We start from the raw sequence: 14842 nt of genomic DNA, 5'->3' as shown, positions 1-14842 counted from the left end.
ATTAATTAATTTTGTTATTCATTAATTTTATTTGTATTTATTTTATTTTTTATTTATTTTATATTATTTATTTATTGGTTTTTATTTTATATTTTGTATTATTTATTAATTGTATTTGTATTTATTTTATTTGTTTATATTTTATATTATTTATTAATTTTATTTTATATTATTCATATTTTATATTATTTATTAATTTTATATTTTATATTATTCATATTTTATATTATTTATTTATTTTATTTGTTTTTATTTTATATCTTCTATTATTTATTAATTTTTTTTGTATTTATTTTATTTGTTTATATTTTATATTATTTATTAATTTTACATTTTATATTATTTATTTATTTATTTCATATTTTATATTATTCAAAATATATATTATTTATTTTATTTGTTTTTATTTTATATTTCATATTATTTATTTATTTTATTATTTATTTTTATTTTATATTTTAATATTTTTTTTTATTTTTTTTTATTTGTATTTATTTTAAATTATTCATTTTTTATTTTCATATTTTATATTATTTATTAATTTTATATTTTATATTATTCATATTTTATATTATTTATTTATCCATTAGTATTTATTTTATATTTCATAATATTCATTTATTTTATTTGTTTTGATTTTATATTTTTATATTTTATATTATTTATTTATTTTACTTGTATTTAATTTATATTTCATATTATTTATTTATTTCATTATTTATTTTTATTTTCATATTTTATATTATTTATTAATTTTATATTTTTTATTTTCATATTTTTTTATTTGATATTATTAATTTTATATTTTTATATTTAATCTTATTTATTTATTTTAATTTGTATTCATTTCATATTTTTTAACATATTTATTTATTTTTATTCATTTTATATATATTTTTTTAATATTTTTAAAAATATTTTAAATAAAGTTTTCAAAATAAACAAAACCACTTCCGGTACACGTATATCCGGCGCGTGTGATGACGCGGCATTTTATCCTTATCCCCTATAAAAACATTAAAATACATAAAAACATATAAAACATTAATAAACAATATTTATGACCGTACACTGGAATCATTACGTCATCAAAAGCGCCGGATATGCCCTCTGCTGCGTCCCTCCGTCGCACTCTACGTCCTACGTCACCACGCTGACTCCTCCCAGACGCGGAAGTGAACACGTGCGTTGGAAGCTCGGAGCAGACTCGCGCGTGCAGACACCGAACAGGTCAATATTTATATATTTATGAATTATTAAAAACATAAATTATTGTTTTTATTGTATTATGACGAATCAACGATCGCGTGACGTAGGCTAGCTCCCGGGGAGACGTGTGCTAGCTCCCGGGGAGACGTGGGCTAGCTCCCGGGGAGACGTGGGCTAGCTCCCGGGGAGACGTGGGCTAGCTCCCGGGGAGACGTGTGCTAGCTCCCGGGGAGACGTGGGCTAGCTCCCGGGGAGACGTGGGCTAGCTCCCGGGGAGACGTGGGCTAGCTCCCGGGGAGACGTGGGCTAGCCCCCGGGGAGACGTGTGCTAGCTCCCGGGGAGACGTAGGCTAGCTCCCGGTTAGACGTAAGCTAGCTCCCGGGGAGACGTGGGCTAGCTCCCGGGGAGACGTGGGCTAGCTCCCGGGGAGACGTGTGCTACCTCCCGGGGAGACGTGTGCTAGCTCCCGGGGAGACGTGGGCTAGCTCCCGGGGAGACGTAGGCTAGCTCCCGGGGAGACGTGGGCTAGCTCCCGGGGAGACGTGGGTTAGCTCCTTCCCGGGGAGACTTGTGCTAGCTCCCGGGGAGACGTGGGCTAGCTCCCGGGGAGACGTAGGCTAGCTCCCGGGGAGACGTGGGCTAGCTCCCGGGGAGACGTGTGCTAGCTCCCGGGGAGACGTAGGCTAGCTCCTTCCCGGGGACGTGGGCTAGCTCCCGGGGAGACGTGGGCTAGCTCCCGGGGAGACGTGGGCTAGCTCCCGGGGAGACGTGGGCTAGCTCCCTCCGGGAGACGTAGGCTAGCTCCCGGGGAGATGTAGGCTAGCTCCCGGGGAGACGTAGGCTAGCTCCCGGGGAGACGTGTGCTAGATCCCGGGGAGACGTAGGCTAGCTCCTTCCCGGGGACGTGGGCTAGCTCCCGGGGAGACGTTGGCTAGCCCCCGGGGAGACGTAGGCTAGCTCCTTCCCGGGGACGTGGGCTAGCTCCCGGGGGAGACGTAAGCTAGCTCCCGGGGGAGACGTAAGCTAGCTCCCGGAGACGTAGGCTAGCTCCCGGGGAGACGTAAGCTAGCTCCCGGGGAGACGTGGGCTAGCTCCCGGGGAGACGTAGGCTAGCTCCCGGTTAGACGTAGGCTAGCTCCCGGGGACGTAAGCTAGCTCCTTCCCGGGGAGACGTGGGCTAGCTCCCGGGGAGACGTAGGCTAGCTCCCGGGGAGACGTGTGCTAGCTCCCGGGGAGACTTCCCAGAGACGTAGGCTAGCTCCTTCCCGGAGACGTGGGCTAGCTCCCGGGGAGACGTGGGCTAGCTCCTTCCCGGGGACGTGGGCTAGCTCCTTCCCGGGGACGTGGGCTAGCTCCCGGGGAGACGTGGGCTAGCTCCTTCCCGGAGACGTAGGCTAGCTCCTTCCCGGGGACGTGGGCTAGCTCCCGGGGAGACGTAGGCTAGCTCCTTCCCGGGGACGTGTGCTAGCTCCCGGTTAGACGTAGGCTAGCTCCCGGGGACGTAAGCTAGCTCCCGGGGAGACGTAGGCTAGCTCCTTCCCTGGGAGACGTGGGCTAGCTCCCGGGGAGACGTAGGCAAGCTCCTTCCTAGAGACGTAGGCTAGCTCCTTCCCGGGGACGTGGGCTAGCTCCCGGGGAGACGTGGGCTAGCTCCCGTGGAGACGTAGGCTAGCTCCCGGGGAGACGTGGGCTAGCTCCCGGGGAGACGTAGGCTAGCTCCTGGGGACGTAAGCTAGCTCCCGGGGAGACGTAGGTTAGCTCCTTCCCGGGGTGACTTGTGCTAGCTCCCGGGGAGACGTGGGTTAGCTCCCTGGGGACGTAAGCTAGCTCCCGGGGAGACGTGGGTTAGCTCCCGGGGAGACGTAGGCTAGCTCCTTCCCGGAGACGTGGGCTAGCTCCCGGGGGGACGTAAGCTAGCTCCCGGGGGAGACGTAGGCTAGCTCCCGGGGAGACTCAAGCTAGCTCCCGGGGACGTAGGCTAGCTCCTTCCCGGAGACGTGGGCTAGCTCCCGGGGAGACGTACGCTAACTCCGCGGCTAACGCTAGCTCCGCTTCGAACCCCCTGCGTTAACCGGTTGTTGTTGTGGTTTCCCCAGGGTTGTAACGTCAGTCTACCGGGCCCCGGGTCTTGAGGCGGACCCCCCAGACCCCCCCCCCTCCACTCTCCGTCGCCATGGCCGTGAGAGCGTCGTTCGAGAAGAACAACGAGATCGGCTGCTTCGCCAAACTCACCAACACCTACTGCCTGGTGGCCGTGGGCGGCTCCGAGAACTTCTACAGGTGTGTGTGTGTGTGTGTGTGTCCGTCCCTGAGTGTGTGTGTGTGTGTGTAACTGACAGGTGTGTGTGTCCTCAGTGTGTTCGAGGGGGAGCTGTCGGAAACCATCCCCGTGGTCCACGCGTCCATCGCCGGCTGCCGCATCATCGGGCGGATGTGCGTCGGTAAGTGTCCACACACACACACACACACACACTTTTACTGACACACACACACACACTTACCTAACGACGACGGTCGCCCAGGTAACCGCCACGGCCTCCTGGTGCCCAGCAACACCACGGACCAGGAGCTGCAGCACGTGCGCAACTGCCTGCCGGACGCCGTGCGCATCCGGCGCGTGGAGGAGCGGCTCTCGGCGCTCGGCAACGTGGTGGCGTGCAACGACTACGTGGCGCTGGTGCACCCGGACCTGGACCGCGAGACGGAGGAGGTGCTCGCCGACACGCTGCGGGTGGAGGTGTTCCGGCAGACGGTGGCCGAGCAGGTGCTGGTGGGCTCCTACTGCGCCTTCAGCAACCAGGGCGGCCTGGTGCACCCCAAGACCTCCATCGAGGACCAGGACGAGCTGTCGTCGCTGCTGCAGGTGCCGCTCGTGGTGAGTGAGTCCGAAGAGACACTCTAGGAGCCGTAACGTGTCCTCTAGGAGCCTGAACGTGTCCTCTAGGAGCCTAAACGTGTCCTCTAGGAGCATAAACGTGTCCTCTTGGAGTCTAAACGTGTCCTTTAGGAGCATAAACGTGTGCTAAAGTGTCCTCTAGGAGCATAAACGTTTGCTAAAGTGTCCTCTAGGAGCATAAACGTGTCCTCTAGGAGCATAAACGTGTCCACTAGGAGCATAAACGTGTCCACTAGGAGCATAAACGTGTCCTCTAGGAGCATAAACGTGTGTTAAAGTGTCCTCTAGGAGCATAAACGTGTCCACTAGGAGCATAAACGTGTCCACTAGGAGCATAAACGTGTGTTAAAGTGTCCTCTAGGAGCATAAACGTGTGCTAAAGTGTCCTCTAGGAGCATAAGCGTGTCCTCTAGGAGCATAAACGTTTCCACTAGGAGCATAAACGTGTGTTAAAGTGTCCTCTAGGAGCATAAACGTGTCCTAGGAGCATAAACGTGTGCTAAAGTGTCCTCTAGGAGCATAAGCGTGTCCTCTAGGAGCATAAACGTTTCCACTAGGAGCATAAACGTGTGTTAAAGTGTCCTCTAGGAGCATAAACGTGTGTTAAAGTGTCCTCTAGGAGCATAAACCTGTGCTAAAGTGTCCTCTAGGAGCATAAACGTGTGTTAAAGTGTCCTCTAGGAGACTAAACGTGTATTAAAGTGTCCTCTAGGAGCATAAACGTGTGCTAAAGTGTCCTCTAGGAGCATAAACGTGTGCTAAAGTGTCCTCTAGGAGCATAAACGTGTGTTAAAGTGTCCTCTAGGAGCATAAACGTGTGCTAAAGTGTCCTCTAGGAGCATAAACGTGTGCTAAAGTGTCCTCTAGGAGCATAAACGTGTGTTAAAGTGTCCTCTAGGAGCATAAACGTGTTCTAAAGTGTCCTCTAGGAGCATAAACGTGTGTTAGTGTCCTCTAGGAGCATAAACGTGTGTTAGTGTCCTCTAGGAGCATAAACGTGTGCTAAAGTGTCCTCTAGGAGCATAAACGTGTGTTAAAGTGTCCTCTAGGAGCATAAACGTGTGTTAAAGTGTCCTCTAGGAGCATAAACGTGTGTCAAAGTGTCCTCTAGGAGCATAAACGTGTGTTAAAGTGTCCTCTAGGAGCATAAACGTGTGTTAAAGTGTCCTCTAGGAGCATAAACGTGTGTTAAAGTGTCCTCTAGGAGCATAAACGTGTGCTAAAGTGTCCTCTAGGAGCATAAACGTGTGTTAAAGTGTCCTCTAGGAGCATAAACGTGTGTTAAAGTGTCCTCCAGGAGCATAAACGTGTGCTAAAGTGTCCTCTAGGAGCATAAACGTGTGTTAAAGTGTCCTCTAGGAGCATAAACGTGTGTTAAAGTGTCCTCTAGGAGCATAAACGTGTGCTAAAGTGTCCTCTAGGAGCATAAACGTGTGCTAAAGTGTCCTCTAGGAGCATAAACGTGTGCTAAAGTGTCCTCTAGGAGACTAAACGTGTGCTAAAGTGTCCTCTAGGAGCATAAACGTGTGCTAAAGTGTCCTCTAGGAGCATTTACGTGTGCTAAAGTGTCCTTTAGGAGCATAAACGTGTGCTAAAGTGTCCTCTAGGAGCATAAACGTGTGTTAAAGTGTCCTCTAGGAGCATAAACGTGTGTTAAAGTGTCCTCTAGGAGCATAAACCTGTGCTAAAGTGTCCTCTAGGAGCATAAACGTGTGTTAAAGTGTCCTCTAGGAGCCTAAACGTGTGTTAAAGTGTCCTCTAGGAGCCTAAACGTGTGTTAAAGTGTCCTCTAGGAGCATAAACGTGTGTTAAAGTGTCCTCTAGGAGCATAAACGTGTGTTAAAGTGTCCTCTAGGAGCATAAATGTGTGTTAAAGTGTCCTCTAGGAGCATAAACGTGTGCTAAAGTGTCCTCTAGGAGACTAAACGTGTGCTAAAGTGTCCTCTAGGAGCATAAACGTGTGCTAAAGTGTCCTCTAGGAGCATTTACGTGTGCTAAAGTGTCCTCTAGGAGCATAAACGTGTGCTAAAGTGTCCTCTAGGAGCATAAATGTGTGTTAAAGTGTCCTCTAGGAGCATAAACCTGTGCTAAAGTGTCCTCTAGGAGCATAAACGTGTGTTAAAGTGTCCTCTAGGAGCATAAACGTGTGTTAAAGTGTCCTCTAGGAGCATAAATGTGTGTTAAAGTGTCCTCTAGGAGCATAAACGTGTGCTAAAGTGTCCTCTAGGAGCCTAAACGTGTGTTAAAGTGTCCTCTAGGAGCATAAACGTGTGTTAAAGTGTCCTCTAGGAGCATAAACGTGTGCTAAAGTGTCCTCTAGGAGCATAAACGTGTGTTAAAGTGTCCTCTAGGAGACTAAACGTGTGCTAAAGTGTCTTCTAGGAACATAAACGTGTGTTAAAGTGTCCTCTAGGAGCATAAACGTGTGTTAAAGTGTCCTCTAGGAGCATAAACGTGTGCTAAAGTGTCCTCTAGGAGCATAAACGTGTGTTAAAGTGTCCTCTAGGAGACTAAACGTGTGCTAAAGTGTCCGCTAGGAGCATAAACGTGTGTTAAAGTGTCCTCTAGGAGCATAAACGTGTGTTAAAGTGTCCTCTAGGAGCATAAACGTGTGCTAAAGTGTCCTCTAGGAGCATAAACGTGTGTTAAAGTGTCCTCTAGGAGCATAAACGTGTGTTAAAGTGTCCTCTAGGAGCATAAACGTGTGCTAAAGTGTCCTCTAGGAGCATAAACGTGTGCTAAAGTGTCCTCTAGGAGACTAAACGTGTGCTAAAGTGTCCTCTAGGAGCATAAACCTGTGCTAAAGTGTCCTCTAGGAGCATTTACGTGTGCTAAAGTGTCCTCTAGGAGCATAAACGTGTGTTAAAGTGTCCTCTAGGAGCATAAACGTGTGTTAAAGTGTCCTCTAGGAGCATAAACGTGTCCTCTTGGAGTCTAAACGTGTCCTTTAGGAGCATAAACGTGTGCTAAAGTGTCCTCTAGGAGCATAAACGTTTGCTAAAGTGTCCTCTAGGAGCATAAACGTGTCCTCTAGGAGCATAAACGTGTCCACTAGGAGCATAAACGTGTCCACTAGGAGCATAAACGTGTCCTCTAGGAGCATAAACGTGTGTTAAAGTGTCCTCTAGGAGCATAAACGTGTCCACTAGGAGCATAAACGTGTCCACTAGGAGCATAAACGTGTGTTAAAGTGTCCTCTAGGAGCATAAACGTGTGCTAAAGTGTCCTCTAGGAGCATAAGCGTGTCCTCTAGGAGCATAAACGTTTCCACTAGGAGCATAAACGTGTGTTAAAGTGTCCTCTAGGAGCATAAACGTGTCCTAGGAGCATAAACGTGTGCTAAAGTGTCCTCTAGGAGCATAAGCGTGTCCTCTAGGAGCATAAACGTTTCCACTAGGAGCATAAACGTGTGTTAAAGTGTCCTCTAGGAGCATAAACGTGTGTTAAAGTGTCCTCTAGGAGCATAAACCTGTGCTAAAGTGTCCTCTAGGAGCATAAACGTGTGTTAAAGTGTCCTCTAGGAGACTAAACGTGTATTAAAGTGTCCTCTAGGAGCATAAACGTGTGCTAAAGTGTCCTCTAGGAGCATAAACGTGTGCTAAAGTGTCCTCTAGGAGCATAAACGTGTGTTAAAGTGTCCTCTAGGAGCATAAACGTGTTCTAAAGTGTCCTCTAGGAGCATAAACGTGTGTTAGTGTCCTCTAGGAGCATAAACGTGTGTTAGTGTCCTCTAGGAGCATAAACGTGTGCTAAAGTGTCCTCTAGGAGCATAAACGTGTGTTAAAGTGTCCTCTAGGAGCATAAACGTGTGTTAAAGTGTCCTCTAGGAGCATAAACGTGTGTCAAAGTGTCCTCTAGGAGCATAAACGTGTGTTAAAGTGTCCTCTAGGAGCATAAACGTGTGTTAAAGTGTCCTCTAGGAGCATAAACGTGTGTTAAAGTGTCCTCTAGGAGCATAAACGTGTGCTAAAGTGTCCTCTAGGAGCATAAACGTGTGTTAAAGTGTCCTCTAGGAGCATAAACGTGTGTTAAAGTGTCCTCCAGGAGCATAAACGTGTGCTAAAGTGTCCTCTAGGAGCATAAACGTGTGTTAAAGTGTCCTCTAGGAGCATAAACGTGTGTTAAAGTGTCCTCTAGGAGCATAAACGTGTGCTAAAGTGTCCTCTAGGAGCATAAACGTGTGCTAAAGTGTCCTCTAGGAGACTAAACGTGTGCTAAAGTGTCCTCTAGGAGCATAAACGTGTGCTAAAGTGTCCTCTAGGAGCATTTACGTGTGCTAAAGTGTCCTTTAGGAGCATAAACGTGTGCTAAAGTGTCCTCTAGGAGCATAAACGTGTGTTAAAGTGTCCTCTAGGAGCATAAACGTGTGTTAAAGTGTCCTCTAGGAGCATAAACCTGTGCTAAAGTGTCCTCTAGGAGCATAAACGTGTGTTAAAGTGTCCTCTAGGAGCCTAAACGTGTGTTAAAGTGTCCTCTAGGAGCCTAAACGTGTGTTAAAGTGTCCTCTAGGAGCCTAAACGTGTGTTAAAGTGTCCTCTAGGAGCCTAAACGTGTGTTAAAGTGTCCTCTAGGAGCATAAACGTGTGCTAAAGTGTCCTCTAGGAGCATAAACGTGTGCTAAAGTGTCCTCTAGGAGCATAAACGTGTGTTAAAGTGTCCTCTAGGAGACTAAACGTGTGCTAAAGTGTCCTCTAGGAGCATAAACGTGTGCTAAAGTGTCCTCTAGGAGCATTTACGTGTGCTAAAGTGTCCTCTAGGAGCATAAACGTGTGCTAAAGTGTCCTCTAGGAGCATAAATGTGTGTTAAAGTGTCCTCTAGGAGCATAAACCTGTGCTAAAGTGTCCTCTAGGAGCATAAACGTGTGTTAAAGTGTCCTCTAGGAGCATAAACGTGTGTTAAAGTGTCCTCTAGGAGCATAAATGTGTGTTAAAGTGTCCTCTAGGAGCATAAACGTGTGCTAAAGTGTCCTCTAGGAGCCTAAACGTGTGTTAAAGTGTCCTCTAGGAGCATAAACGTGTGTTAAAGTGTCCTCTAGGAGCATAAACGTGTGTTAAAGTGTCCTCTAGGAGCATAAACGTGTGCTAAAGTGTCCTCTAGGAGCATAAACGTGTGTTAAAGTGTCCTCTAGGAGACTAAACGTGTGCTAAAGTGTCTTCTAGGAACATAAACGTGTGTTAAAGTGTCCTCTAGGAGCATAAACGTGTGTTAAAGTGTCCTCTAGGAGCATAAACGTGTGCTAAAGTGTCCTCTAGGAGCATAAACGTGTGTTAAAGTGTCCTCTAGGAGACTAAACGTGTGCTAAAGTGTCCGCTAGGAGCATAAACGTGTGTTAAATTGTCCTCTAGGAGCATAAACGTGTGTTAAAGTGTCCTCTAGGAGCATAAACGTGTGCTAAAGTGTCCTCTAGGAGCATAAACGTGTGTTAAAGTGTCCTCTAGGAGCATAAACGTGTGTTAAAGTGTCCTCTAGGAGCATAAACGTGTGCTAAAGTGTCCTCTAGGAGCATAAACGTGTGCTAAAGTGTCCTCTAGGAGACTAAACGTGTGCTAAAGTGTCCTCTAGGAGCATAAACCTGTGCTAAAGTGTCCTCTAGGAGCATTTACGTGTGCTAAAGTGTCCTCTAGGAGCATAAACGTGTGTTAAAGTGTCCTCTAGGAGCATAAACGTGTGTTAAAGTGTCCTCTAGGAGCATAAACGTGTGCTAAAGTGTCCTCTAGGAGCATAAACGTGTGTTAAAGTGTCCTCTAGGAGCATAAACGTGTGCTAAAGTGTCCTCTAGGAGCATAAACCTGTGCTAAAGTGTCCTTTAGGAGCATAAACGTGTGCTAAAGTGTCCTCTAGGAGCATAAACGTGTGTTAAAGTGTCCTCTAGGAGCATAAACGTGTGTTAAAGTGTCCTCTAGGAGCATAAACCTGTGCTAAAGTGTCCTCTAGGAGCATAAACGTGTGTTAAAGTGTCCTCTAGGAGCATAAACGTGTGTTAAAGTGTCCTCTAGGAGCATAAACGTGTGTTAAAGTGTCCTCTAGGAGCATAAACGTGTGCTAAAGTGTCCTCTAGGAGACTAAACGTGTGCTAAAGTGTCCTCTAGGAACATAAACGTGTGTTAAAGTGTCCTCTAGGAGCCTAAACGTGTGTTAAAGTGTCCTCTAGGAGCCTAAACGTGTGTTAAAGTGTCCTCTAGGAGCCTAAACGTGTGTTAAAGTGTCCTCTAGGAGCCTAAACGTGTGTTAAAGTGTCCTCTAGGAGCCTAAACGTGTGTTAAAGTGTCCTCTAGGAGCATAAACGTGTGCTAAAGTGTCCTCTAGGAGCATAAACGTGTGCTAAAGTGTCCTCTAGGAGCATAAACGTGTGCTAAAGTGTCCTCTAGGAGACTAAACGTGTGCTAAAGTGTCCTCTAGGAGCATAAACGTGTGCTAAAGTGTCCTCTAGGAGCATTTACGTGTGCTAAAGTGTCCTCTAGGAGCATAAACGTGTGCTAAAGTGTCCTCTAGGAGCATAAACGTGTGTTAAAGTGTCCTCTAGGAGCATAAACGTGTGTTAAAGTGTCCTCTAGGAGCATAAACCTGTGCTAAAGTGTCCTCTAGGAGCATAAACGTGTGTTAAAGTGTCCTCTAGGAGCATAAACGTGTGTTAAAGTGTCCTCTAGGAGCATAAACGTGTGTTAAAGTGTCCTCTAGGAGCATAAACGTGTGCTAAAGTGTCCTCTAGGAGCCTAAACGTGTGTTAAAGTGTCCTCTAGGAGCATTTACGTGTGCTAAAGTGTCCTCTAGGAGCATAAACGTGTGTTAAAGTGTCCTCTAGGAGCATAAACGTGTGCTAAAGTGTCCTCTAGGAGCATAAACGTGTGCTAAAGTGTCCTCTAGGAGCATAAACGTGTGTTAAAGTGTCCTCTAGGAGCATAAACCTGTGCTAAAGTGTCCTCTAGGAGCATAAACGTGTGTTAAAGTGTCCTCTAGGAGCATAAACGTGTGTTAAAGTGTCCTCTAGGAGCATAAACGTGTGCTAAAGTGTCCTCTAGGAGCATAAACGTGTGCTAAAGTGTCCTCTAGGAGCATAAACGTGTGTTAAAGTGTCTTCTAGGAACATAAACGTGTGTTAAAGTGTCCTCTAGGAGCATAAACGTGTGTTAAAGTGTCCTCTAGGAGCATAAACGTGTGTTAAAGTGTCCTCTAGGAGCATAAACGTGTGTTAAAGTGTCCTCTAGGAGCATAAACGTGTGCTAAAGTATCCTCTAGGAGCATAAACGTGTGTTAAAGTGTCCTCTAGGAGACTAAACGTGTGCTAAAGTGTCCTCTAGGAACATAAACGTGTGTTAAAGTGTCCTCTAGGAGCATAAACGTGTGCTAAAGTGTCCTCTAGGAGCATAAACGTGTGCTAAAGTGTCCTCTAGGAGCATAAACGTGTGTTGAAGTGTCCTCTAGGAGCATAAACCTGTGCTAAAGTGTCCTCTAGGAGCATAAACGTGTGCTAAAGTGTCCTCTAGGAGCATAAACGTGTGCTAAAGTGTCCTCTAGGAGCATAAACGTGTGCTAAAGTGTCCTCTAGGAGCATAAACGTGTGCTAAAGTGTCCTCTAGGAGCATAAATGTGTGTTAAAGTGTCCTCTAGGAGCATAAACGTGTGTTAAAGTGTCCTCTAGGAGCATAAACCTGTGCTAAAGTGTCCTCTAGGAGCATAAACGTGTGTTAAAGTGTCCTCTAGGAGCATAAACGTGTGTTAAAGTGTCCTCTAGGAGCATAAACGTGTGCTAAAGTGTCCTCTAGGAGCCTAAACGTGTGTTAAAGTGTCCTCTAGGAGCATAAACGTGTGCTAAAGTGTCCTCTAGGAGCATAAACGTGTGCTAAAGTGTCCTCTAGGAGCATTTACGTGTGCTAAAGTGTCCTCTAGGAGCATAAACGTGTGCTAAAGTGTCCTCTAGGAGCATAAACGTGTGTTAAAGTGTCCTCTAGGAGCCTTAGCGTGTGCTAACGTGATGCTAACTTCCTGTCCAGGCCGGCACGGTGAACCGGGGCAGTGAGGTCATCGCCGCGGGGATGGTGGTGAACGACTGGTGCGCGTTCACCGGCCTGGACACCACCAGCACGGAGCTGTCCGTCATCGAGAGCGTGTTCAGGCTCAGCGAGGCGGCGCAGCCGTCCGCCATCGCCACCACCATGAGGGACTCGCTGATCGACAGGTGAGACGCACAAGATGCAAAGAGACGCAAAACGGCGACAGAAAGACACAAAGCGGCGACAAAAAGACACAAAATGGCGACAAAAAGACACAAAATGGCGACAAAAAGACGAAACGACGACAAAAAGACACAAAACGACAACAAGATACAAAGTGACAACGACAAGATACAAAGATACAAAACGACGACAACAAGATACAAAACGACGACGACGACAAGATACAAAACGACGACGACAAGATACAAAGACACAAAACGACGATGACAAGACACAAAAAGACGACAAGATACAAAAAGACGACAAGATACAAAAAGACGACAAGATACAAAGACACAAAATGAGGATAAGATACAAAACGACGACGACAAGATACAAAACGACGACGACAAGATACAAAACGACGACGACACGATACAAAACGATGACGACAAGATACAAAGATACAAAACGACGACAACAGGATACAGACACACGACAGCACCGAGATACAAAACGACGACGACAAGATACAAAGACACAAAAGGAGGACGAGATACAAAACGACGACGACAAGATACAAAACGACGAGATACAAAACGACGACAACAAGATATAAAACGACAACGTCAAGATACAAAGCACCGACGTCAAGATACAAAACGACGACAACAAGATACAAATCGACAACAACAAGATACAAAGATACACAAAACGACGACAAGATACAAAAAAATGACGACAGCAATATACAAAACGACGACAAGATACAAAAAGACGACAAGATACAAAAAGACGACAAGATACAAAACGAGGTCAAGATACAAAACAACGTCAACAAGATACAAAGATACACAAAACGACGACAAGATACAAAACGACAACAAGATACAAAGACACAAAACGACGACGACAAGATACAAAACGACAACAAGATACAAAGACACAAAACGACGACGACAAGATACAAAACGACAACAAGATACAAAGACACAAAACGACGACAAGATAAAAAGACACAAAACAACTACAAAGAGACGCAAAACGACCACTAAATGTCATTCCTCTGTTTCCCCTCAGCATGGCGTAAACCGCCGCCGCTGTTCTGCCCCGGCGGGGCGCTCTGCCGCCGGTCGACGTGGACCCCGGACTCGAACAACGGTTCGCTTCACTCCCGCAGCCGCCTGCATTTCATCAAATTAGCCGGCGAAGACATTTAAAGGTCTTTTTTTAACCGCTAATGCCTCAAAACAACCAACAGGTTCACTCTCTACGCCGACGACTCTTTGTTGTACGCGTAGGCACTCTTAATTCGCTGTTACTTTCAGCAGCGTTAGTGGTTAAAAAAACGACCTTTGAATGCCTTCACCGAGCTAACCACTGTTAGCCACGTCCGGCTGTTAGCCGGATTTCTACCTTAATAGTCATTACGCGGTTAAATGACGATGAAGAACAACAGGAAGGAACGCGACGTTTTTTCCAGACCGTACCAAACGTTAGCGACGGATCCCGACGCTAACGTTCTACGCGAGTCTTTCCGATGTTTTGTTGACGATCGATTGGTCGTGTCTGTCTTTATAAAAAATGTACAAATAAAAGTCAATCACCCTCATTTTTGTCTCTTTGCGTTATTTACGTGTTTTAAGGTGGTATGCTAACCTTACTAGCATTTTTAAGGTGGAAGGCTAACGTTACTTACATGTTTAAGGTGGTAGGCTAACTTTACTTACATGTTTTAAGGTGGTAGGCTAACGTTACTTACATGTTTAAGGTGGTAGGCTAACGTTACTTACCTGTTTTAATGTGGTAGGCTAACGTTCTTTACATGTCTTAAGGTGGTAGTTTGTGTTACATGTCTTATGGTGGTAGGTCATGTTAGCTAACGTTACACGTTTAGGGTGGTAGGCTAATGTTACTTGTTTAAGGTGGTAGGCTAACGTTACTTACATGTTTACGGTGGTAGGTCGTGTTAGCTAACGTTACTTACATGTTTTAAGGTGGTAGGCTAACGTTACGTGTTTTAAGGTGGTTGGCAAACGTTGCTTACATGTTTAAGGTGGTTGGTCATGTTAGCTTACATTACTTACATGTTTTAAGGTGGTAGGCTAACGTTACTTACATGTTTAAGGTGGTTGGTCATGTTAGCTTACATGTTTAAGGTGGTAAATTAACTTACATGTTTAAGGTGGTAGGTTGTGTTGCTTACATGTTTAAGGTGGTAGGTCATATTAGCTAACGTTACATGTTTTTAAGGTGGTAGGCAAACATCACTTACGTGTTTTAAGGTGGTAGGCTAACGTTACTTGCATGTTTAAGGCGGTAGGCTGACGATACTTGCGTGTTTAAGGCGGTAGGCTAACGTTACTTACGTGTTTAAGGTGGTAGGCTAACGTTACTTGCGTGTTTAAGGTGGTAGGCTAACGTTACTTACATGTTTAAGGTGGTAGGCTAACGTTACTTAAGGTGGTAGGCTAACGTTACTGACATGTTTAAGGTGATAGTTCGTGTTACTTACCTGTTTCAGGTGGTAGGCTAATATTACGTATGTTTTAAGGTGGTAGGCTAACGTTACATGTTTTAAG

The 14842-nt window shown here is 45.5% G+C and overlaps 1 protein-coding gene across 1 annotated transcript; it reads left to right on the top strand.

Moving 5' to 3' along the window:
- The first annotated feature begins 1149 nt into the window (after positions 1-1149).
- Positions 1150-13863, top strand: eif6 (eukaryotic translation initiation factor 6). Its single transcript, XM_083940847.1, has 6 exons — positions 1150-1230; positions 3307-3490; positions 3566-3651; positions 3733-4085; positions 12099-12283; positions 13341-13863. Exons 2-6 carry the CDS (start codon positions 3384-3386, stop codon positions 13348-13350), a joined length of 741 nt encoding a protein of 246 aa, XP_083796973.1. The 5' UTR covers positions 1150-1230; positions 3307-3383; the 3' UTR covers positions 13351-13863.
- The last annotated feature ends 979 nt before the right edge of the window (positions 13864-14842 follow it).

Source organism: Echiichthys vipera (assembly GCF_963691815.1).
Source record: "Echiichthys vipera genome assembly, contig: SCAFFOLD_42, whole genome shotgun sequence".
Classification (NCBI taxonomy): Eukaryota; Metazoa; Chordata; class Actinopteri; order Perciformes; family Trachinidae; genus Echiichthys; species Echiichthys vipera.
This window is presented reverse-complemented; position numbering and strand designations above follow the sequence as displayed.